Source organism: Chiloscyllium punctatum, chromosome 12 (genome assembly GCF_047496795.1).
Source record: "Chiloscyllium punctatum isolate Juve2018m chromosome 12, sChiPun1.3, whole genome shotgun sequence".
NCBI classification, from domain to species: Eukaryota; Metazoa; Chordata; class Chondrichthyes; order Orectolobiformes; family Hemiscylliidae; genus Chiloscyllium; species Chiloscyllium punctatum.
In genome coordinates this window covers 2,498,767-2,524,067 of record NC_092750.1, presented here as the reverse complement: position 1 = coordinate 2,524,067, position 25,301 = coordinate 2,498,767, and the positions used below count along the sequence as shown (strand labels likewise).

Here is a 25,301-nt window from a genome sequence, read left to right as displayed (position 1 = left end):
TAGTCTGATCTTAGAGTTGGATAAAAGTTTAGAACAACATCAAGGGCTGAAGGGACTGTACTGTGATGTTCTGCTCTATATTCTCTGTTTTTTAATTCCGTTTTTGTTGGGGGTCAGTTATTTATCAGTATACCTGGGAAGGCCTGGGCTCTCCATTGAAATAATGGCCTGGGCGTCTTTTCCATTTGCCTGAGATGGAAGGGAAGCCTTAGGTTTCTCATCGCATCCAAATGTGGAACCCCTGAAAGTGAACCCTTCAGTATTTTACTGAGACTATCATAAAACCATAGGTACAGGAGCAGACTTAGGCCATTCAGCCCATCAAATCTGCTACACTATATGAACATGGCTGATATGTTCCTCAACCCCATTCTCCTGCCTTCTCCCCATGACCCTTGACCCCCTTACTAATCAAGAACATATCTATCTATGTCTTAAATAATGCCTTGGCCTCCACAGCTCTCTGCGGCAATGAGTTCTACAGATTTTCCACCCTCTGGCTGAAGAAATTCCTCTTCATCTCAGTCCTCAAGGATCATCCCTTCACCCTGAGGCCTTTGGGTCCTACAGTTGGGAACATCTTCTCCTTGTCCACTCTATCCAGGCCTCTCAGTATTCTGTAAGTTACAATCAGATCACCCCCTCATCCTTCAAAACTCTATCGGGTACAGACCCAGAGTCCTCAACCACTCCTCCCATGACCAGGGGTTTCATCTCAGGGATCATTCTGGACCCCCTTCTAACAGAAGGCTTACATAGATGACCCTCCCCGTCCAGTACATCTCATACCTGGATGTGTTAAAGATATCTCTGCTATTTCCTCTCTGACATCCTTCACGTTTGAGCTGAGAGGCCTTTTCCATAGTAAATTCCAATGTTTATCTTTCAGTATTATTTCCCGATCTCTGGGTCTCCTGGTTAATTATCCCACTGCCTTCCCTTGCATGATAATGATTTAACCAATTTTAATGATGGTCAATATTTTAAAGTGTGCGATAATGATTCAGAAACTTGCTTCACAACGCTCCTGGTTTTTACTTCCATCGAATTGTCATCAAAATTGAAATTACTGCTCAGCTTGTGCTTTCACTTGAATTGAATTGTATAGAACATACAGCACTGAAACAGACCATTCGGCCCTTGGACCATGCTGGCGTTTCTGCTCCACATGAGCCCCTTCCCACTCTCTGCTTCATCTCACCCTGTCAGAGACATTCTCGGCATGGTGTATTGTGGATAATTATGACGTGCCAGCACATGGGGAAAAGGCAGGGGTTTGACGCTCAGTAATAGAGCCAGGCGAAATGCGAAATGGTTTGTTAATTCACCCCTATGATTTGAAATGTTTCTGAAGATTGTCTTGTTTGCTTTAGTGTGGGTTATTGTGTTTGATTCTATGTAATGGTTTGCTTTTGTTCATTGCAGTTGTGCCTTGTGGAAAGCAGAATTGGCTGTGACCACTCAGAATGACACGCTTACTAGTCCTGGTGCTGTTCGGTAAGTCTCCCTTTCTGTCTTTCAGAAAGTCAGTCACTGAATGCACTAAACCATATCCATAGCCACAGAATCTCAGCTGTTACGTTGAGTCATTGGCTCTTCCAACCTGTTCTCTGATTCAGTATGATCATGCAGTTATATAAATTGGTTATGATAGGGATATTCATTCCATTCACCCACTTATTATTCAGATTATTCATCCAATAACCATCATGTCCTTGCCCAATACATATCAGATTTCAAAGTTTTCACCTGACAGCATCCTTTCCTGAAGAAGGGCTCATGCCCGAAACGTCGATTCTCCTGCTGCTTTGATGCTGCCTGACCTGCTGCGCTTTTCCAGCAACACATTTTTAAGCATCCACAGTGTTCCCTAGGGAGACAGTGTAATTTTCTTCTATGGACTGAGACCTTGATATTTTCTATTTAACCCGTTCTGAGATGTTAAGACACTGTTCTGGAGCAGACGGAATTCAAACCGTGGCCTCCTGGTCTTGAGGTAGGAACACTACCACAGTGCCTCAAGATCCCCTTGTCTGAGACCTAATGCGCTGAGGGAACAGACGTTGGATATATTAAAGTGACAAAAACAGATGTGGATTAAAGATCTGAAACACAACAAAACGGAAATTGCTGGAGAAACTTTGCAAGTCTGGCAGAGAGAAACAGACGTAATGTCTCAAAACTGTACTTGATGGAGATTAGAGGGATGAGGAGGGGGATCTGATTGCAAGTTACAGAATACTGAGAGGCCTGTGTTGAGTGGATGTGGAGAAGATGTTACCAACTCATAGGAGAGACTAGGATCGAGTGCACAGCTTTAGAGTAAAGGGGTGACCCTTTGGAACTGAGATGAGGAGGAATTTCTTTAGCTGGTGGGTGGGGAATGTCTGGAACTCATTACTGTTGAGGACTGTGGAGGCCAAGTCATTGAGTGTCATTAAGACAGAGATAGACAGCTTCTTGACTATTAAGGGAATCAAGGGTTACAGGGAGAAATATATCAGCCATGATTGAACAGTAGGGCATATTCAATGGGCCAAATGGTCTAATTCTGTTCCTAATCTTATGATTTTATGGAGTCCAGTGACCCTTTGTCAGAGTCCTTTTCATGGAGATATTAATGAAGGGTTAGTTGAGTGTAAACTAGCTGTATAAATATGAGGTGCTGTAATCATTAGGGGGTGAGTTGAATGGCTGACTGAATTAAAGTTCTCACTAAAAGCACGGATTTGAACCCTATTTAGATACAATTAATGAATGAGGAGATGGTTTCCTGACATCATCCACACATGGCCCAGCTCACATTTGTCCCTTATTCTGCGGCAATCCCCAAGAACACACCTCCCCCAACCTCACCACCAGAAATACATTCTTTCTATTGAATATATCAACCTCTTTAATCGTCTTAAACAGCTTGATTAGAATGTGCCTGTTAATCTCCTATACTCCACATTCATCTCTGCTCTCTGTGCTTTGTTATTGCAACTGAACTCTTTTAAATCATAAAAAAAACAGAAATTGCTGGAGAAACCCAGCAGGTCTGGCAGCATCTGTGCAGAGAAATCAGAGTTAACATTTCAAGTCCAGTATGACACTTAGAGTCATAGAGTTATAAGAAAGCCCTGAATTCTGTTTTAAGTAAAAGAGGATGTGCTAATAGAGATATTGGTATTGGTTATGGTAAACATATTCATTTTACTTCCCAATTGGCATTCAATAACTTTAATATTCTTGCCCAATTAAAATTGGCAATCTCAGCTTTTAAACGGGACATTGTTTCTGAAATTCTGAGTCTGGCCAATGGGTCATATTCGAATACAGGGTTCATGGAGCTGCAATGTCATTTCTGAGTCAGTGCACAGAGCTGAGCATGAAATCTAGGGTGATAACTCTGTGCAGTACAAGGGGGTAGAAGGTCAGAGGTCAGGCCCTCATGTCTTCTCTCAGGTGGATGAGAAAGATCAATGGCTACTATGTGAAAGAAGTGAGAGAGGTTCTCCCCTGTTTCATGTCCAGTATCTCTCCCTCAGTCAACATCACAACAAAAAACAGATGATCTGCTCATTCAGGTAGGCTTGTTTCATATCCAACATTGACTCCAGCTCCCATATGGAGCCTGGTATCTCTGACGATACCCATTCCTTGGTCAGTATATGCTGTGGTTAAAGTCACCAGAACTATTTGAGACGCTTTTGATGAATTCATAGCCACCAAACCTTCTGATTTGTGTTTGTCTAAATGGTGAATATCGTGTAAGGCAGGATACCCACACAAAGTCTTCAACTGAAGAAAATTTCAATTCTCATGAACAGAATCGGTTTAGTATATAGTATTTAATAGAATTAGCATTAGATTTATTGTTGTGAGTACTTAAGCACAGGAGTACAGTGCAAAGTGCACAAAGTCACCACTCACTGGCACCATCTTAGGTACAAAAACCCATGTTTAAAAAATCTAGATACGAAAATCAACATTATAACTGATATAGAGGACAGGAGAAAGTGAGCACTGCAGATGCTAGAGATCAGAGTCGAGAGTGTGGTGCTGGAAAAGCACAGCAGGTCAGGCAGCATCTGAGGAGCAGGAGAATTGATGTTTCGAACATAAGCTCTTCATCAGGAATGTGGGAGAGCTCAAGGGGCTGAGAGATAAATGGGAGGGGGGATGGGACTCTGGAGGTGATAGCTGGGAATGCGATAGGTAGGTCAGGGTGGGGGATGATGGCGATAGGTTTTCCTGCCCCTCCACATACATTCTCCTGTGTCCATTGCTCTCGATGTGGTCTCCTCTACACTGGGGAGACAGGACACCAACTCGACAAATGTCTCAGAGAATATCTCTGGAACACCCGCACTAACCAATCCCACTGCCCTGTGGCTGAACACTTCAATTCCCCCTCCCACTCGGCCAAGGACATGTAGGTCCTGGACCTCCTCCACCACCAAATCCTAGCCACCCGATGCCTGGAGGAAGAATTTGTGTCTCTGTGATCCTGATTTGAGATTGTGATAGGTCACATTAGAGGGAAGCTTTGTGTGACCTATCCCCACACCTTCCCATCACCCCCCACACCTGGGTTCCATTGGGTATTCCAGTGCTCCTCAGATGCTGCCTGACCTGCTGTGCTTTTCCAGCACCACACTCGGCTTCCATTGGGTACTGTAGAGTCGGAAGCTCATTAGCTCTAGTCATTGTAGTGGCATTCCCTCATTGTTGAGCACACATCCAACAGGTGTATTGCCCCTCCAACAGGTTCAATGTCACAATCCCTTGTCACTGTGAAAATCTCAGACAGTCAGTGGCCACAATTACAGCTCATCATTTGTGTTGCCTAACACTGGGAAGCGAGCTATGCAATCTGACAGCCCCTTGCATATGGAAATATCAGCCCTTCAGTTTGCAGAGGTACGTCCAAACTGAATGCATTCTTACAAGGTTGCTGCCTGGTTGAACATACTCAATGAAAATCCTGAAGGGGTTTACTATTTGCCAGTTCCGCTGGTGAGTGACAGACCAGTGCCAGGCCAAAGACTGTGTGTGAAAATGATCGGCAAATGTATAAATGTCCTCAGTTAGTTGCCTAGCTACAGATACAAAGGGTTTATAGCAGGGCACTCAGAGTTCAAAATACAAAGATCATCGGCAAAAAGCAGGGTGAGAAACTGGGAGGGAGTAACCTCAATCGTCCTGTTGATTATTCCGTTTCTAATCAAGGCTGACACATGGAGAGCAAAGACCATGCTTCAAACTCCCGTCTTTTATATTCAAAGTTAAGCCTAAGTCCTGCTTGGGTGGATGTTAAAGGTCCTTTTGTGTAGCTGGAAGACCGTAAGGGAAGTCTTTCCTGGTCATTGTCAGTAATTGAATGTTCACGCGTACACTGACTGTACCAACTCTGAGCCCCTCCATTACCAGAGGCCCATGCTGACACCCTTCTAGCTCACGCGAAGGGCCATCATGAACTGGGCTTCAATATCGACATTCCAGCAGGTTCCATCTCCACAATCTCAGCCGTCTCCAGATCCACTGACTCCAGCTCCTTCTGATTCGACTCCGGATTTTCTGGAGTTAGTTCAGCCTAACTCCACAATTCCTCACCTGTGCTTATCATTTCACCCTCAACATTAATTGCCACTTTCCTGCTACCTCTGATCCCTCCTCCTGTCCCTTCCCTCCCTCCCTCTTCATCTCCATCTCCATCACTCTCTCTCCCTCCAGCTCCCTTTTCCTCCTTACCTTTCTCCTTTGATTTCTTTCTATACCTCCCCCCCGCACTATTCCCATTGCCATTGTTTTGAAAAGGGACAGGGGAGTCAGTGCAGGTGACCTGGCTAATGTAATCCTGAATCGTCAGGCCAAAGAGAAGAGGCAGAACCCACACCTCTTTGTTATATTACCTGTGCGATCATTTGGCTGCACCTTTCGGTCACACAGACACACGCGCACACCTACCTACCTTGGAATACCAATGATAAGTGACCCTCTGGCTGAATATGTTCATCTTTATCTCCATCTGAATTGGAACACTATTTATTTTAAAGATGTCTGTCTACTTCTAGTCTCTCCCACACTCTCACACCACACCCGATCAAATCCCCTCACGATCTTACAGCTCTCACCCCCCCCCCCATTCTTCTAAACTCTAATGGGTACAGGCTCAAACGCCACACCCTTTCCTCCTTCATGTCAGGAACCAGCCGAGTGTGTTTCATTTCATGTGTTTTAATTGCTACTGCTTCAAAAGTGCAAGTTACTTGTGCAGAGGTCACATGACTATGGCAAGTTACAAGTGTACAGTGTCCTTAAAATTGGATTGCCCTAAACATTTGCCTTTCTATAAAACTATTAACTATGTATGGTTTACAAATAACATTACCACACATGAACATGAACTATATGCTCATTCTCATCAGCTCCACTTTTGTCAGTCTCTACATGTACATAATCCATAATCTTTAAAATGTTGAAGTTTTTTACTGACCCATATGCAAGTTTCTGACAGCAGTTTCTCCATGAGCTGATCATTCCTGGACTGATGTTCCTTCTCTGTTTCTGTAGGGACTCTTTGATCAGAGTAAGACCCTTGTCTTTCAGATTTAATGTCCCTGTTAAATTAAAAACCAAAATAATTGCAGATATTGGTCTGAGGAAAGGTCATTGGACCCAAAACATTAAATCTGATTTTTCTCCACAGATGCTGAGCTTTTCCAGCAGGTTCTGTTTTTGTCTCCCTTGAGTTGTTGGTTTCTGGAACGTTGTCGAGCTGTTGATGCCTATTGGTTTTAGTGAAAGATGTTTCATGTTTGATACTCCAATACCACTGCACATCCTTAGCAGTGAGCTTGTGCAATGGCTCTGAAGTCCAATTAGTCAAGGCATTTACTAGGTAGCTCACAAATCTAACAAATTATTTCACTTTTTTCACATCTGCCTGTGGCTGCAGCTCTGTTACAGTTCTCACTTTGGGATCTGGGTAAAGTCCTATCACTGTTCACACATGACCCGTGCACTTAACTTTGAAAATCTTCAATTAAAACCCTTTCTTGTTCAGCTTCAGGTTTATCTGGTGAGTTCTCTCTTGCAGATCAAGTTCTGAGATGGCTTCTTCCATCATGTCTCCAAATCCATAGATTAACAGACCAAACAGGATAGCCTCTAGACCAGGAAGATCACTGACTATCCTGTGCTGTCTGTACTAATGTTCTTATGGAGCAGTGGGAATGCCAAATGGCCCCTCAGGATCTCTTGAATGGTATCCAGAATGAGGTTAGAAAATTATTGATTTCATCCAGCTTTGCTTCCCAGTGACCATCATTTGTAAAAGAGACAATAAACAAGAGTCTTGGCAAATTGTGGCAATATTTCTTCAATGGTTGGCTTGAAGTGTCTTCAAGATTTTAGTTGGATCCTATGGGTCGATGCATACTCTTAGCTTTCCAGATTATTGCACTGCTCCCATGCTGCTAATCCATTCTGCAAGATTGATATGTTCTTGATCATTCCCTTATTTTCCAGCTCCTCGGTTGTCTTCAGGCTGGATGTGGGGCAGCTAGAACTCTCCTTGGTAGATGCTGAGTTAGTCTCATGCTTTCATCTACATTGATGTGATGTTGACCAGGAAGAAATCCAAGATGTGTATTAAGTTAAAAATCCCCCAACACCAGGTTATAGGCCAATAGGTTTATTTGGAAGCACTCGCTTTTGGAGCGCTGCTCCTTCATCAGGTGGTTGTGGAGTAATTACAAAGATGCATCTTGGCATCTTTGTAATTATTTAGGATCTGTTCAGCAATCAGTGATTTAGTGGTCAGTGAAACACTGCAAATCCCACCCATTAACATCCTCTAGATGATGGTTGACTACCTCAGAGCTTCTGTACAGATCATTGGTCTCCTCTCCCAGTAGATGTGCTCTCATAGCAGGATCTCTTCTGCCTCAGAAAATCCCATTTATAATGAAATCATCTTTCAGTTGTTCACAGGGTTCAGCTAGACATGTAAATGACTTCATAGACTGATAAATCATCTCCATTGCCCCTTGACCCCTAATGTTGAACACATAGTATTCATAAGTACTGTTCCTCAATGAGATATAGGGTCCAATGCAACCTGTGGCTCGCTCTTTAGCACAAATAACAACGTGATTTGTTCAGGTTTCTTATTTAACTCTATAGTTACCTCATCATTTTGCCATTGGGTTTGGAGGAAATTCCATTTTTGTCTTATACTGTCTTTCATTTGTATAGCACCAGGGACTTGAAAAATCACAATCGTTCTGACTTAACCAGTGGCTCAAAAGTGCAACTAATTCTTCCTTCATGTTTCTTAGAGTAACTAGTTCTCTTCCAGCTCTAAACATCCACACAATTTCAGCTGCACATTTGACGCCATCTTTCCAACATAAGTTTGTGTTTTTTAATGGCCAGTGTTTCCAGAGTAAAAGCATCAGAGGTTACCTGACTATGGCAATTCGTCTGTGAATATGGTCCTAACAAATACATTCCTCTAAAGATAGAGAACCTTCTCTGAAATGTTTCCAATGCAAGTTTATCACTTCTTAGGTCAGGAGATCCAATCTGTGCAGAATACTCCTGGTACAGCCTCACCAGTCTCTTATACAGTTGTAGTAAGACTTCGTACAAAAGTAGAATCCCCACAGTGTGACAAGAGACCTTTTGGCCCATCAAGTCTGCACCAACCCTCCTAAGAGCATCCCACCAAACCCAACCCGTACCCTGTCCCTGTAATTCTGCATTTCCCATGGCTAAGCCACATAACCTGCATATCCGTGGTTACAATGGACAATTTCCCATGGCTGATTCACCCTAACCTTCAAATCTTTTGACTGTGGAGAGGAAACGAGAGCACCCAAAAGGAAATCCACACAGACACGGGGAAAATGTGCAACCTCCACACGGACTGTCACCCAAGGTTGGAATTGAACCTGGGTTCCTGGCACGTGAGGCAGCAGTGCTAACCACTGAGCCACCATGCCACCCCATTTCCTATACTTTAAAAGTACAATCGTTGGCTGTAATGTGAGGAAACGTGGAAATGTGAGGCTTTATTTCTTTCCTCTCCTCCTCTTCCTTTCTTACTCACCTTTCCTCTCTATCCCTGTCTTTCCCCCCCCCCCCCCCCCCACCACTCTTTCCATAGAGTAGGCTATCCAGTGCCAATCCCATTCTTGTATCGATGTTTCAACTGGGTTTGGTGTCTGAAGGAGTTTTTTTAAAATGAATCCACAGGATTTTGGCACTGTTGGATAGGCCAGCATTTATTGTCTGTCCCCAGTTGCCCAGGGGACAGTTTAGATAGAGACAACCTCAATGCTTTCAGTCTGAAGCCATGTGTAGACCAGAACAAGGATGGTAGATTTTCCTCCGATAGACTCTTAATTCCAGATTTTTATTAGGCTTGTAGAATCATTCAGGTTAGAAACTGGCCCTTTGGCCCACCATGTCTATACCAACCAACAAGCACTAGAGAGGAAATAGCTGGGACCCTGACAGATATTGTGGCATCCTTAAATACAGGTGAGGTGCCTGAGGACTGGAGGGTTGCTCATGTTGTTCCCCTGTACAAGAACGGTAGTAGGGATATTCCAGGTAACTACAGACCAGTGAGCCTGACGTCGGTGGGGGGAAATTTGGTGGAGAAGGTACTGAGGGATATGATCTATTAATATTTAGAAAAGAATGGGCTTATCAGTGATAGGCAACATGGTTTTGTGCTGGGGAGATCGTGCCTTACCAACTTAATAGAGTTCTTTGAGGAAGTGACCGAGTTGATAGATGAAATCCCTGGCAGGGTTCAAACCCAGGTACCCAGAACAGTAACTGGATCAGTGGATTAATATTCTCGTGATAATGTGATGAGACAGTCATTCCTTGGGTAGGAATCAGCTCCAGTTCAGTCCCCCTCCACCCACCATCACAAGACCAAGAAACATTGATGTGTGGACAGCCAGTGGTACGAGGAGCTTGACCTGGCTGTGATGAACCTCCTGGTTGAACAGTTAGATAGCACAGTGTCGAAGCTCCCACTTAAAGGAAGTTCACTTTGGTTGGTCCTGATTGGATGATTTGTGGAAGCAGAGCCCTGGTGTGAGTTCAGTATCTCCCTGTGGGCTGTGTATGAGTCGGAGGAGGGAGTGGTGGATGGGTGATGAATCTGGATTTTATCAGCCTTTCTGTGAGGTGGTGTACAACTGTTTGTAAATAAGGGATTACAAAGGATTGGTTGAATTTTCGGTGTGTGTAGTGAAGGGAATTACCCACAATGAGGGCATGTTGGAACATGTACTTTATCCTGATCTATGATGTCTGATTTGTTCAATTAATCATTGACTCTGGTGATTGGAAGGTAACGCTGACTGTAGTCTCTCTGCAGGGAGGGACCAGGAGGACTCGATGGCAGCTGTTTGCCTCCTGTCACTTTTCCATTCCACTCTTGGCTCTGTCTCAGAATGCTGAGAGCTCAAGTTTCACTGCCGAGGCATAAACCAGGTCGTTAGTGTGCACTACTGAGGGGGTGAAGCACTGTTGCAGGTGCCATCTTTCAGATTAGACATAAAACCAAGGCCTTCTCAGGGTATACCTGATAGACTTCCTTGACTAGTGTTGCACATCAGAAAGGGAGTGCTCCCTGGGGTCCTGGCCAATATTTATCACGTACACAGTTCTTTGGAATTTGTGTCACAGGAAGAAGGCATTTAGTACACTTGCCTTCATTGCTCAGACCATTGATTCCAGGTGTTGGGTTGTCCTGTTGAGGTTGTCCAGGACATTGGTGAGGCCACTTTTGGAGTACCATGTACAGTTCTGGTTGCCCGACCAAAGGAAGGATATTATTAAATTGGAGAGGGTTCAGTAAAGATTTATCAGGATGTTGCTGGGTCTGGAGGGTTGAGTTATAAGGAGAGGCTGGATTGGCTGGGACATTTTTTCACAGGAGCATAGGAGGTTGGGGTTGACCTTATTGAGGTTTCTAAAGTCATGAGGGGCAGAGATAAGGTGAATAGGGGTGCAGGAGCTCAAAACTAGAGAGCATAATTTTTAAGGTGAAAGGAGAAAAATTTAAAAGGGACCTGACGGGCAATTTTTTCACACAGGGGGTGGTGCACGTAAGGAATGAACTGCAAGAGGAAGTGGTAGATTCAGATACAGTTGCAACATTTAAAAGACATTTGGCCAGGTACATGAATAGGAAAGGGTTGAGAAGGATATGGGCCAATGCAGGCAAGTGGGACTGGTTTAGTTTGGGAAACTTGGCTAGTAAGGATGAGTTGGACCGAAGGGTCTCTTTCCATGCAGTATGACTGTGATTCTAAATGACATCATTAAAAACTGAATGCTTGGTCATTAGTTGTACAGCTGTGTATGCATTGGCTGCTGCATTTCCTACATTAGCACAATGGCTGGATTTCATAAATTGGCTACAAGAGACTTTGTGATGTCATGTTGTTGAAAAAGGTGTGAGAGGAAGGAGTGTCTTTTCTGTTTTCTTCAGCTGATCATCCTGCACCTCGGTGATGCTGGGCCAGGAGAAATAACCACTGACTGTTGTAAACAAATAATCCATCAGGTTCACTCATATCCTTCAGGGAAGGAAATCTGCCATCCTGACCTGGTCTGACCTATAAGTGACTCCAGACCTACAGCAATGTGCTTCAAACTAAACTATACTTTGGAAGGGTTCAGTGAGCCACTCAGCTCAAAACGATTCGGGAAGCACAAATAATTCAGGATGTGTCAATGATGCACACGAATAAATGAAAAGAAGTTGTACAAAACTCTGGTGTGGCCGCACTTGGAGTATTGTGTACAGTTCTGGTCACTGCATTATAAGAAGGATGTGGAAGCTTTGGAAAGGGTGCAGAGGAGGTTTACCAGGATGTTGCCTGGTCTGGAGGGAAGGTCTTACAAGGAAAGGCTGAGGGATTGAGGCTGTTTTCGTTAGAGAGAAGAAGGTTGAGAGGTGACTTAATAGAGACGTATAAGATAATCAGAGGGTTAGATAGGGTGGACAGGGAGAGCCTTTTTCCTCGGATGGCGAAGGCTAGCCCAAGGGGGCATAGCTTTAAATTGGGGGGTGATAGATATAGGACAGATGTCAGAGGGAGTTTCTTTACTCAGAGAGAAGTAGGGGCATGGAATGCCCTGCCTGCAACAGTTGTAGACTCGCCAACTTTAAGGGCATTTAAATGGTCATTGGATAGGCATATGGATGAGAATGGAATAGTGTAGGTTAGATAGGCTTCAGATTGGTTCCACAGGTCGGCGCAAAATCGAGGGCTGAAGGGCCTGTATTGCGCAGGAATGTTCAATGTTAAATTTTCCATTCAGTTATCATGCTTTGATTTTACTCATCTGCTGCTCCTTTTAAAAGTTAATCATTACACACTCCAGGAATCAAGGTGGAGATGTGAGAATCGAGTATCTGAAGGTGTGTGCAGTCAGGGATCACTAATGGGAATATTTCAAATAGTTTGCATGCTACTCTATTGAATTTTATGTTCTGAATATTGGGTTGAGATTGGAGCTGCTTCTCTGAGCTCTCTGTAACCGAGCTCCCTACGGGAATAAGACAGCCCCTGAGCTCCCTAAGGGGTACACAGTAATCCCTGAGCTCCCTACGGGGTACACAGTAATCCCTGAGCTCCCTACGGGGTACACAGTAATCCCTGAGCTCCCTACGGGGTACACAGTAATCCCTGAGCTCCCTACGGGGTACACAGTAATCCCTGAGCTCCCTGTGGGGTACACAGTAATCCCTGAGCTCTCTGTGGGGTACACAGTAATCCCTGAGCTCCCTGTGGGGTACACAGTAATCCCTGAGCTCTCTGTGGGGTACACAGTAATCCCTGATTTCCCGATGGGGTACACAGTAATCCCTGAGCTCCCGATGGGGTATACAGATGTCTTGAGGTCACTGCATGATTTTGCCACCTGACTGCTGCAAATTGTCTGCAACAAAACAATGAGACAGGAATCTCACCAGCGGCATCGCAGGATAAAAATCTGGGAGGCTCCAATCCCATGCATTGATTCACAAAACATAGACTGGTACTGAAGTAGATACCTGAGGTAGTACCACGCTGTAGGAGTGTCAGTGCTGAGGGAATGCCGCGCTGTCGGTGGGTAAGTGCTGAGAGGGGGGCCACACCGTCGGTGGGTAAGTGCTGAGGGAGTGCCGCACTGTCGGTGGGTAAGTGCTGAGGGAGTGCCGCACTGTCGGTGGGTAAGTGCTGAGGGAGTGCCGCACTGCCGGTGGGTCAGTGCTGAGGGAGTGCCGCACTGTCGGTGGGTCAGTGCTGAGGGAGTGCCGCACTGTCGGTGGGTCAGTGCTGAGGGAGTGCCGCACTGTCGGTGGGTCAGTGCTGAGGGAGTGCCGCACTGTCGGTGGGTAAGTGCTGAGGGAGTGCCGCACTGTCGGAGGGTAAGTGCTGAGGGAGTGCCGCACTGTCAGTGGGTAAGTGCTGAGGGAGTGCCGCACTGTCGGAGGGTCAGTGCTGAGAGGGGGGCCGCACTGTCGGTGGGTCAGTGCTGAGTGGGCGCCGCACTGTCGGAGGGTCAGTGCTGAGGGAGTGCCGCACTGTCGGAGGGTCAGTGCTGAGGGAGTGCCGCACTGTCGGAGGGTCAGTGCTGAGGGAGTGCCGCACTGTCGGAGGGTCAGTGCTGAGGGAGTGCCGCACTGTCGGAGGGTCAGTGCTGAGGGAGTGCCGCACTGTCGGAGGGTTAGTGCTGAGGGAGTGCCGCACTGTCGGAGGGTCAGTGCTGAGGGAGTGCCGCATTGTTGAATAGTTACATTTAGCATGGAGTCACCTCTAGGCCAGTCGAGGTGCACTCAGCTGTTCTGTACCCTGACGTACATTTCTGATGCAGATTGTTTGACTCTGAAATAACACGATCTGCAATAACACGATTCACTCCCACTGCCCAGAACATCACTCGGGTCTTTTGACTTCACTGTGTTGATAATATCACAAGGTATGTACCTCCCCTTCCGGTTACTAGTTGTGGGATCTTGCTCTGTGCAGAGATGTTTGCCCTGTTTCATGACATTGAAATGGCCCATGCACCATTTGAACAGACAGCATCATTGTTTCGGAAGTTCTAAGGTCATGAAAGGATATGTAAAAATGGAATATCGTGTGATTTCTGTTCATGATGTTGGAGAGTCTCTCTATCAGTTAGATTCCAAGTGGCTGTGTGACCAACCCTGGGCCACTGGCATCAGGTACTGGTTACACTGGTGCCAGGGATTGTGACTCTAACCATGGGCTTTGTTGCGACTGTTGATACGGAGCTCAGAAGCCTGGCGTTTCACTCCTAAACTCAGTTCACTCAGCAATGTGGCTCTATGTCAATGAACATACCTTTGCCTCTCATTGGCAGCTGTAATTTGTGGTGCACCTGGACAATGAAAACACTTCAATCATGGGGCAGTGCATCTCAGTGAAGTCTTCACCTCTTCTCTCCCGCCCCCCCCCCCACCCCACTACCCACCCCACTACCCACCCCATGCCTTGTGCTGCTGTGCTGGATAACAGTCCCATTCACATTCCAACATGACATGATGGAAACTGAAATATTCCAGCCCTCGGGCCTCGACACAGTATTCAGAGTCAGTCACTCACCGTTGCCAATCTCAGACATAGAATCAAGTTTCTCAGGATGAGATGAGAAACAGAGCAATTTGACGCATGCTCACAAATGATCTGACTTTCAAATTGATCAGGAGTTTCGGCTCAGGAGGAAGTGAAACTCACCCCGTCCCTTTCATCAACCTCAGAAAATATTAACTAATTTTGAGAGGTTTCTAAAGTGATCAATGGGGTAATAGTCACAGGATTGCAGGTTTATTACAGTGTATAAGGAGACCATCCAGTCCATCGTGTCCTCCCTGGCTCTCTGAATATTTTGACTGAGTGTCCTTCTCTATCCTCTTCCATGTTTCCCTGCCCCTTGTTTCTATTTAACTAATCAGGTGAATTGGCCATGCTAAATTGCCCGTAGTGTTAGCTAAGGGGTAAATGTAGAGGTATGGGTGGGTTGCGCTTCAGCGAGGCAGTGTGGACTTGTTGGGCCGAAGGGCCTGTTTCCACACTGTAAGTAATCTAATCTAATCTAATCACTAATTTCTCTCTTAGACATTTCAATTCAACCTTCCGCTACCTCCTTTTCAGTCACTTCAGTCCAGATCCTAACAACTCACTGTGTGATTAAAGAAGTACTTATTTGGTTATCTTCTTTTCCCACCTTACAACTGTTCCTCTGGTTCTGAATCTTTTTATAAATTAGATTACTTACAGTGTGGAAACTTTGGCCCAACAAGTCCACACCGACCCTCCGAAGAGCAACCCACCCAGACCCATTCCCCTACACCTAACACTACGGGCAATTTAGCATGGCCAATTCACCTAACATGCACATGTTTGGATTGTGGGAGGAAACTGGAGCACCCGGAGGAAACCCATGCAGACACGGGGAGAATGTGCAAACTCCACACAGACAGTTGCCTGAGGCGGGAATTGAACCTGGGTCTCTGGCGCTGTGAGGCAACAGTGCTAACCACTGTGCCACCCAATGGAAACAGTTTCAGCCTATCCACTTTAAACAGCCCTTTTATGATTATGAAAATCTCGATCAGATCTCATCTTAACCTTCTCTCCAACCAGAACAGCTGCACTTTCTCCAATATATCCTCGTGACCACAAAAACCCATCCCTGGAACCAATTTCATAAACCCAACTGGAGGTTGGCAAACGTGGTGCCAGTATTTAAGGAAAGTGGTAAGAAAAAGCCAAGGAGTTATAGACCGGTGAGCCTGATGTCGGTGGTGGGCAAGGTGTTGGAGGGAATCCTGAGGGACAGGATTTACATGTATTTGGAAAAGCAAGGACTGTTTAGGGATAGTCAACATGACTTTGTGTGTGGGAAATTATGTCTCATGAGTTTTGAGTTTTTTGAAGAAGTAACAAAGAGGATTAATGAGGGCAGAGTGGTAGACGTGATCTATATGGACTTCAGTAAGATGTTCGACAAGATTCCTCATTGGAGACTGGTTAGCAAGGTTCGGTCTCACGGAGTACAGGGAGAACTAGCCATTTAGATACAGAACTGGCTCAAAGGTAGAAGACAGAGGGTGGTGGTGGAGTTTTTCAGACTGGAGGCCTGTGACCAGTGGAGTGCCACAAGGATCAGTGCTAGGTCCTCTACTTTTCGTCATTTATATAAATAATTTGGATGTGAGCATAAGAGGTATAGTTAGTAAGTTTGCAGATGACACCAAAATTGGAGGGGTAGTGAACAGCGAAGAGGGATACCTCAGATTACAACAGGATCTGGACCAGATGGGCCAATGGGCTGAGAAGTGGCAGATGGAGTTTAGTTCAGATAAATGCAAGGTGCTGCATTTTGGGAAACCAAATCTTAGCAGGACTTATACACTTAATGGTAAGGTCCTAGGCAGTCTTGCTGAACAAAGAGACCTTAGAGTGCAGGTTCATAGCTCCTTGAAAGTGGAGTCGCAGGTAGATAGGATAGTGAAGAAAGCATTTGGTATGCTTTCCTTTATTGGTCAGAGTATTGAGTACAGGAGTTGGGAGGTCATGTTGTGGCTGTACAGGATATCGGTTAGGCCACTGTTGGAGTATCGTGCACAATCCTGGTCTCCTTCCTATCGGAAGGATGTTGTGAAACATGAAAGGGTTCAGAAAAGATTTACAAGGATGTTGCCAGGGTTGGAGGATTTGAGCTATAGGGAGAGGCTGAACAGGCTGGGGCTGTTTTCCCTGGAGCGTCGGAGGCTGAGGGGTGACTTTATAGAGGTTTATAAAATCTTGAGGGGCATGGGTAGGATAAATAGACAAAGTCTTTTCCCTGGGGTTGGGGAGTCCAGAACTAGAGGGCATAGGTTTAGGGTGAGAGGGGAAAGATATAAAAGGGACCTAAGGGGCAACTTTTTCACACAGAGGGTGGTACGTGTATGGAATGAGCTGCCAGAGGAAGTGGTGGAGGCTGGTACAATTGCACCATTTAAAAGGCATCTGGATGGGTATATGAATAGGAAGAATATGGACAGCATGGATGTGTTTGACCGAACGGTCTGTTTCTGTGCTGTACATCGCAGTGCCTCTGCTGAACTCTGCACTGTCCTCCATCTAACACTTCCAGGACAGGGCCATCACAGGGTTAGATACAGAGTAAAGCTCCCTGTACACTGTGCCCCATCAAACACTCCCAGGACAGAGACAGCACAGGGTTAAGATTAGTCCAATGGATGAATGTAGACCATGAAGAGGATTGTCAGGGTCCTGATGTCCTCCACAGAAAGGCAGGAAGATTTGAAAAGGGAAGAGCAGGCATTATTCCAAGCTGTGTCCTGTGGCTGAGTAAATTCTCCATTGAGCTTTACTGCATTGTCTTTCCAGCATGCTATTTTCATTGTGTTCGAGGTGGAGAGCTGAGGGTGAAACTGAATGGTCTGAGTTCAGTCAGTTCCATGTCTTATGCCGTGGTTAGGATGGTGCTGACTGCTAGAACAATGCCAGGCTGGGTGAGGTACCCTAGTCAGCTCACAGCTTGCTGCACCTTTTATCACCTCCTGAGTGAGCAATGACCCTGACCCTTTTGATTGAATCTGAAGGGGAGGATTACAATGATAAGACCTCACTGAAATGTCCCTCCTCTCAGTCATTTGCCTGGACTCATTACACTTTGTTATCCCCAATCTCCTTTCACTGTAGCCTCCCACATCCCCATTCCATACCCCATCCTACGGCCTCCCTCCAGCCAAATTCCAAACCTAAACACACCCACCTCCATCCCCCCTTTTTCCCCCTCCCTCAAAAGGATGGAGGCTGTGGCAAACATTAACTCCATAAGTCAGAGATTGCTGGAGAAGCTCAGCAGGTCTGGCAGTATCTGTGGAGAGAAATCAGAGTGAATGTTTTGGGTCAAGTAACCCTTTCTCAAAAGGATCCTCTGAGGAAGAGTCACCTGACCCCTGAACTCTGATTTCTCTCCACAGATGCTGCCAGACCTGCTGAGCTTTCCAGCAACCTTTGTGTTTGTGTCTGATTTACAGCTTCAACAATTTGTTCGGTTTTTACCTCCAAAAGTCTCTGTAAAGATCATGTCACTGCCCCTGTCTGAGAAAGGAAAAAACTCTACAACGGTGTCTTCTCCTGGGATATTTCTGACTCTGGTGAATGATTGTACGCTGAACTGAGCTGCCATTTAAGAGAGTTGAGTCCAAACTGTAAGCCCTGCCCTGAGGTCTGGATATCACCTCCCAGGATGGTGAGTGGCTTGGAGGGGAACTTGCAGTGGGATGGTGTTCCCATGTACCTGCCTTGTCCTTCTAGATGGAAGTGGTTGTGGATTTGGAAGGTGCTGTCTGAGGATCTTTGGTGAATTTCTGCAGTGCATCTTGTAGATGTTGCACACTGCTGTTACTGAGCGTCGGTGGCAGATGGAGTGGATGCTTGCGGATGTGGTGCCAGTTAAGTGGGCTGTTTTGTCCTGGATGGTGTTGAGTTTCTTGAAGTAGCTACTCCCATCCAGGCAAGAGGGGAGTATTCCATCGCATGCCCAGGACATCACCTATGGGTGGCACAGTGGTTAGCACTGCTACCTCACAGCAGCAGAGGCCCGGGTTCAATTCCTGCCTCAGGCGACTGACTGTGTGGAGTTTGCACATTCTCCCCGTGTCTGCATGGGTTTCCTCCGGGTGCTCCGGTTTCCTCCCACAGTCCAAAGATGTGCAGGTTAGGTGAATTGGCCAGGCTAAATTGCCCGTAGTGTTAGGCAAAGGGGTAAATGTAGGGGAATGGGTCTGGGTGGGTTACACTTCGGCGGGTCGATGTGGACTTGGGCCGAAGGGCCTGTTTCCACACTAAATAATCTAATATAAACTCCTGACTTGTTCTTTGTAGATGGTGGGCTGGCTTTGGGGAGTCAAGAGGGGAGAAATGTTGTTAAGCTTTTGGAAGAGGTGGCTAAGGTAGTGTACAGGGAATGTCTATCGACGTTATTGAGAAAGACATCCAGATGTCATCTGATAAGAGGCCATTTGTTAAAGTTGCACTTTATGGAATTGAAGGCATATTATTATTGATTTGGTTTGGATACTGGCTGAGCCACAGGAGACTGAAAGAGATGAGAGGCACCCATGCTGGGAATGTGTGACCAGTGGGGCCTCAACTACCCACAGGTTTTATACATGGGAGAGGCAGACTGCAGTGGTTTAAGGTGGCAGCTCACTACCAGGGCAACTAGGATTGGACCGTAAATGCTGGACCAATCAGCAGCACCTGCATCCCAAGGAGCAATGAAAGAAGAACCTCTAAATTAGAATTTACCGCTGGCACAAAGATAGGTGACATTGTAAGCTGGAATGGAGCTTACAAAGACATAGTTTAAGTAAGATTTGACAATGACAATGTGAGGGAGCTGGTTAACATCAGTAGTGATACAGTCACTACTGGTGGGGGGGATAATGGTCTGGGGGTGGGGGGGATAATGGTCAGGAATCAGGCTAATGCCCGAAACGTCGATTCTCCTGCTCCTCACTGCTGCCTGACTCGCTGTGCTTTCCCAGCAAAACACTTTTGGCTCTGATCTGCAGCATCTGCGGTCCACACTTTCTTCTGAGGTGGGGTGAGCATAATGGTTACTGAGTGACAGTGTGAAGGAGCTGGATTAACATCAGGATAGATACAGTCAGTAACACACGGCTCTGCGGAGTGAGGGGTTACTGAGTGACAGTGTGAAGGAGCTGGATTAACATCAGGATAGATACAGTCAGTAACACAGGGCTCTGCGGAGTGAGGGGTTACCGAGTGACAGTGTGAAGGAGCTGGATTAACATCAGGACAGATACAGTCAGTAGCACCGAGTGTGTAGATCCTGAGAGGGGGATTTGGGAGATTGGGAATGTTCCCACAGAAGGAGAGAAGATCTAAGAAAGGTTTTTATCATCTTGAAAGAGTTTTGATAGAGTGAAACTTTGATTATGATGTCATTGACAAATTGTTCCTAACTTAGATTGTCAGGAAGTGAGGAGAGAAATAAGATTAAATTTTCTTCTTGAAAGAATCATCAGCCCTGGTTGAGATAAAGCCTGTTGTATCTTTAATGAGATAGATGATAAATATTTGAGTCTGAAAAGGATCTCTGACTGGAATAGCGAAGGTGTGGAGGCACCATGGTGAGATTGGTTTGATTGTTGTTCTAAGGAACCAGCCAGGACCCGATGGGATGAATGGTCTCCCAATGATCTGGAAGGCTCTTCGTCTCTCTGGCTGTGGATTGCAGGAAGAAGAGGAATTTGAGGAAGTTGAGGAGTTTCCAGGGAAAGGGTGAGCTGAAGCTTCCGTGGAAGACAGTCAGGTAAATGGGATTGATGAGCAGATCAGGCATGTTCCAATCCCATGGTGGAACAAGATATCCAAAGATGTTGAGGTTAGGTGGATTGACCATGGTAAATGTGGGGCTACCAGGTCTGGGTGGGGTGCTGTTTGGAAGGTTGGTGCAGACTTGATGGGCCAGATGGCCTCTATCTGCATTCTAGGGATTCAATGATTCTATTCTAACAGGCTCTGACTGAATGGCTCCCACCTGTTGAAATGTTCATATGAACAACACACCATCCTGGTCACTGGTTACTGGTGCCTTTTCCCAAACCAACTCTGAAACTTGCTCTTTTCTCTCCTGTAGCAGGGAGCTGCTTTGCTCAGGATCTCCCATCCTTACCTCATGGATGTACAGAGGGAAGCTGTTACCCAGCAACCGGTAACCTCCTGATTGGACGAGCTCACAACCTGACTGCCTCATCTACCTGCGGGATGGAGGGGCCGAGTGACTACTGCATTGTCAGCCACCTCCAGGTAAGTGAGACATTTGGGGGGTGGGGGACACACAGCACCCGGCCATTGTCAATCCTCCAGGATTAGCTTACAAAATGATCATTTCTCCTGCAAGCAAACATTTAGGAGAAGACTCATTGGAGGGTTTTCTTACAGCCTATTGCAGTTTTATTTGGACTGTATACTGTTAGGACCATCGGAAAAAGGGGCAAGAGTAGGCCATTTGGCCCATTGAGCCTGCTCCACCATTCAACATAATGGAAGGCAAGAAAACACAGTGTTAACTCAAAGAGAGGGTCCCTGAGTGAGCAAGATCTGAGAAAGAGATCCAAGAGGATTGAAAGACAGACAGAAGTTGGGAGGTGTCAAGCAGTCAAAGATCAGAAAGAGGTGGAAAGAAAGACAGAGGTTTAACAAGCTTAAGAAATACAGCTAAGTAAAAACAAGGACTGCAGATGCTGGAAACCAGAGTCTAGATCAGAGTGGTGCTGGAAAAGCACAGCAGGTCAGGCAGCATCCAAGGTGCAGGAAAATCAATGTTTCGGGCAAAAGCCCTTCATCAAGAATAGAGCTCCTGATGAAGGGCTTTTGCCCGAAACATTGATTTTCCTGCTCCTTGGATGCTGCCTGACTTGCTGTGCTTTTCCAGCACCACTCTGATCTAGACCCCCATAAGAAATACAGCACAGACCAGGAATACCACCAGGAGCAGGAGCCCATGAGAACAGGAAATCTTAGTGGCCCTGATCAAACTGTCCATCGTGTCCAGGGATATGCAGGCTCAGTGGAATAGCTAAAGGAAATGCAGGGTTTCAGGGGTAGGGTACGGGGGGTTTGGGTGGGATGCTCTTCAGAGGCTCAGTGCAGATTCGATGGGCCAAATGGCTCTTGGGATTCAATGATTCAAACTAGAAGGCAAATCAATAGTAAACACCAAACAAGAATCCTAAAGATGGAGAGATTTTAGGATTTACACAGAGGTGTCAGAATGGGAATAAGCAGCTCTACCTCATCACTGGAGATGTACAGTAAGGGGGCTCCTGATTGGACATAGAACACTAATGCTAGGCTCAGGGCGCAAAGTTTTGGAGAAAATTGGGAGGTTGAGGATAGAAGGGTAGATTCACTGATGGCAGGAAAAACTATTTTGAATATTATTTTGTTTAGCAGTAAATGTTTGGGAGTTGAGCTCAATTGATACAAAAGCTCCAATTCCTCTCAAGAGGAAGAAGGCAGCTTATGTTATGATGTAATGTGAAGGCTCAGTTAGGGCCCTTGAGAGTTACAACTTTGCAAGGAAAGACCTAAAGAGAGAGCTAAGAGGAGCCAAGAGAGAACATGAGAAGTCATTGGCGGATAGGATCAAGGAAAACCGTAAGACTTTCTATAGGGATATCAGGAATAAAATAATGACTAGAGTAAGATTAGGGCCAATCAAACAAATTAGTGGGAAGTTGTGCGTGGAGTCAGAGGAGACAGGGGAAACGCTAAATGAATATTTTTCATCAGTATTCACACTAGAAAAAGACAATGCAAAATATAGGCTACTAGACTAGATAGGGTTGAGGTTCACAAGGAGGAGGTGTTCGCAATTCTGGAAAGTGTGAAAATAGATAAGTCCCCTGGGCCGGATGGGATTTATCCTAGGATTCTCTGGGAAGCCAGGGAGGAGATTGCCGAGCCTTTGGCTTTCATCTTTGTTGTCATTGACTACAGGAATAGTGCCATAAGCTGGAGGATAGCAAATGTTGTCCTCTTGTTCAATAAGGGGAGTAGAAACACCTAAAACCTGCGCCCACACCTCCTCCCTCACCTCTATCCAAGGCCCTAAAGGAGCCTTCCACATCCACTAATATCATTTATTGTATCCGTTGCTCCCGATGCGGTCTCCTCTACATTGGGGAGACTGGGCGCCTCCTAGCAGAGCCCTTTAGGGGACATCTCTGGGACACCCGCACTAATCAACCAAACCGCCCCGTGGCCCAACATTTCAACTCCCCCTCCCACTCTGCCGAGGACATGGAGGTCCTGGGCCTCCTTCACCGCCGCTCTCTCACCACCAGACGCCTGGAGGAAGAACGCCTCATCTTCCGCCTCGGAACACTTCAACCCCAGGGCATCAATGTGGACTTCAACAGTTTCCTCATTTCCCTTTCCCCCACCTCACCCTGGTTCCAAACTTTCAGCTCAGCACTCTCCCCATAACTTGTCCGGACTTGTCCTACCTGCCTATCTCCTTTTCTACTTTTCCACTCCACCCTCTCCTCCTTGACCGAATCACCTTCATCCCTTCCCCCACTCACTCATTGTACTCTATGCTACTTTCTCCCCACCCCCACCCTCCTCTAGCTTATCTCTCCATGCTTCAGGCTCACTGCCTTTATTCCTGATGAAGGGCTTTTGCCCGAAACGTCGATTTTTGCTGCTCCTTGGATGATTTAGATTAGATTACTTAAAGTGTGGAAACAGGCCCTTCGGTCCAACAAGTCCACACCGCCCCGCCGAAGCACAACCCACCCATACCCCTCCATTTACTCCTTACCTAACACTACGGGCAATTTAACATGGCCAATTCACCTAACCTGCACATCTTTGGATTGTGGGAGGAAACCGGAGCACCCGGAGGAAACCCACGCAGACACGGGGAGAACGTGCAAACTCCACACAGTCAGTCGCCTGAGGCAGGAATTGAACCCGGGTCTCAGGCGCTGTGAGGCAGCAGTGCTAACCACTGTGCCACCGTGCCGCCCCGCTGCCTGAACTGCTGTGCTCTTCCAGCACCACTAATCCAGAATCTGGTTTCCAGCATCTGCAGTTATTGTTTTTACCTTGGTAATTATAGACCAGTGAGTCTTTCTTCGGTTGTGGGTAAAATGTTGGAAGGGGTTATAAGAGATAGGATTTGTAATCATCTAGAAAGGAATAATTTGATTAGGGATAGTCAACATGGTTTTGTGAAGGGTAGGTCATGCCTCCTAAACCTTACTGAGTTCTTTAAGATGGTGACCAAACAGGTGGATGAGGATAGAGCATTGTGTTTTGAAATTTCTATCATGGGAATTATGAAACTTCTTGTTTTTAGTGATTTTTCTTCTGTAAATCTCTGTGATGAGTTCTTGAATGCAGGAGGGTTCACAATATTCCTAAAGATGAAAATATTGTGCTTTAAATTGGGAAAGTAAAAAGATCAAGGGAGTACTAAACAGTACCTTCGCAGCAGATTCTCTGTCTTGCTGAGGCAGTACATTTGGTATTTCTTTGATCAAAAATATTCGAAAAAGATTCAGCAGCAATACCCATTGACTGTTGTGCTGATAATCTCATGATGGGATAATGTATATTAAACAAAACGCATATGTAGTGGTTGTAATAAGGTCAGTCAGGTGGACCTCGTAGAATTTGAATTCCCTGATTGGGGCTGTTAATCTGATCCAGTCAGGGAACCCTGGCTGACAGATAAGAACAGGAGTGTCAGAGGTTCTGTTCACTCTGAGAGCTGGTTCTGAGGGTACTGTATCGGTTTAAAGGATTCTACACATGTAAATCAAGGGTGACTTTATGATGGGATACCAGCCTCTCTGGAGTTATTTCAGTAGAAATGAGAAAAAAACTGAGGATTGATATTGCAGCAGAGAACAGAGAAGTTTCTAAACTGAAATGGGTGGATAAGAACAGTCAGCTATCTGACCATTTGACAAAGAAAGGAGAAATCCATTAGAAACTGTTGGAATTATTGGAGACCGAATAATTGGAACTTAATGTACAGACAAAAATGGGAATACATTGTTGTGGTTCTGTTCGCCGAGCTGGGAATTTGTGTTGCAGACGTTTCGTCCCCTGTCTAGGTGACATCCTCAGTGCTTGGGAGCCTCCTGTGAAGCTCTTCTGTGATGTTTCCTCCGACATTTATAGTGGTTTGAATCTGCCGCTTCCGGTTGTCAGTTCCAGTGGTCGGTGTATTGGGTCTAGGTTGATGTGCTTATTGATTGAATCTGTGGATGAGTGCCATGCCTCTGACAGAGAACAGCCAGGGAATTCCTAGAGGCATGACACTCATCCACAAATTCAATCAATAAGCACATCAACCTGGACCCAATATACCGGCCACTGCAATGGACAGCTGGAACTGACAACTGGAAGCGGCAGATTCAAACCACTATAAATGTCGGAGGAAAGATCACAGAAGCGCATCACAGGAGGCTCCCAAGCACTGAGGATGTCACCGAGACAGGGGACGAAACGTCTGCAACACAAATTCCCAGCTCAGCGAACAGAACCACAACAACGAGCACCCGAGCTACAAATCTTCTCACAAACTTTGAATAGGAATACAATATATTATCATTTGTTTATCATGTTTGTTGTATTATTATTAGACATGGACTTATTTAAAAAGTTAAAAAGAGAATCTGCTATCAACTAATACTG

General features: G+C 45.8%; 1 protein-coding gene across 5 annotated transcripts in view; it reads left to right on the top strand.

Moving 5' to 3' along the window:
• Positions 1–25,301, top strand: part of lamb2l (laminin, beta 2-like) — a 178,829-nt gene that overhangs the window by 5,500 nt on the left and 148,028 nt on the right. For 3 of the 5 annotated variants that reach the window (XM_072581753.1, XM_072581752.1, XM_072581748.1), the window contains exons 2-3: positions 1,426–1,497; positions 20,725–20,894. In XM_072581753.1, coding sequence (XP_072437854.1) covers positions 1,467–1,497; positions 20,725–20,894 — 201 coding nt within the window. In that variant the 5' untranslated portion in view covers positions 1,426–1,466. Of the gene's footprint in view, positions 1–459; positions 620–1,425; positions 1,498–20,724; positions 20,895–25,301 lie in introns of all 5 variants that reach the window. The other 2 variants (XM_072581750.1, XM_072581749.1) reach the window with 1 other exon arrangement.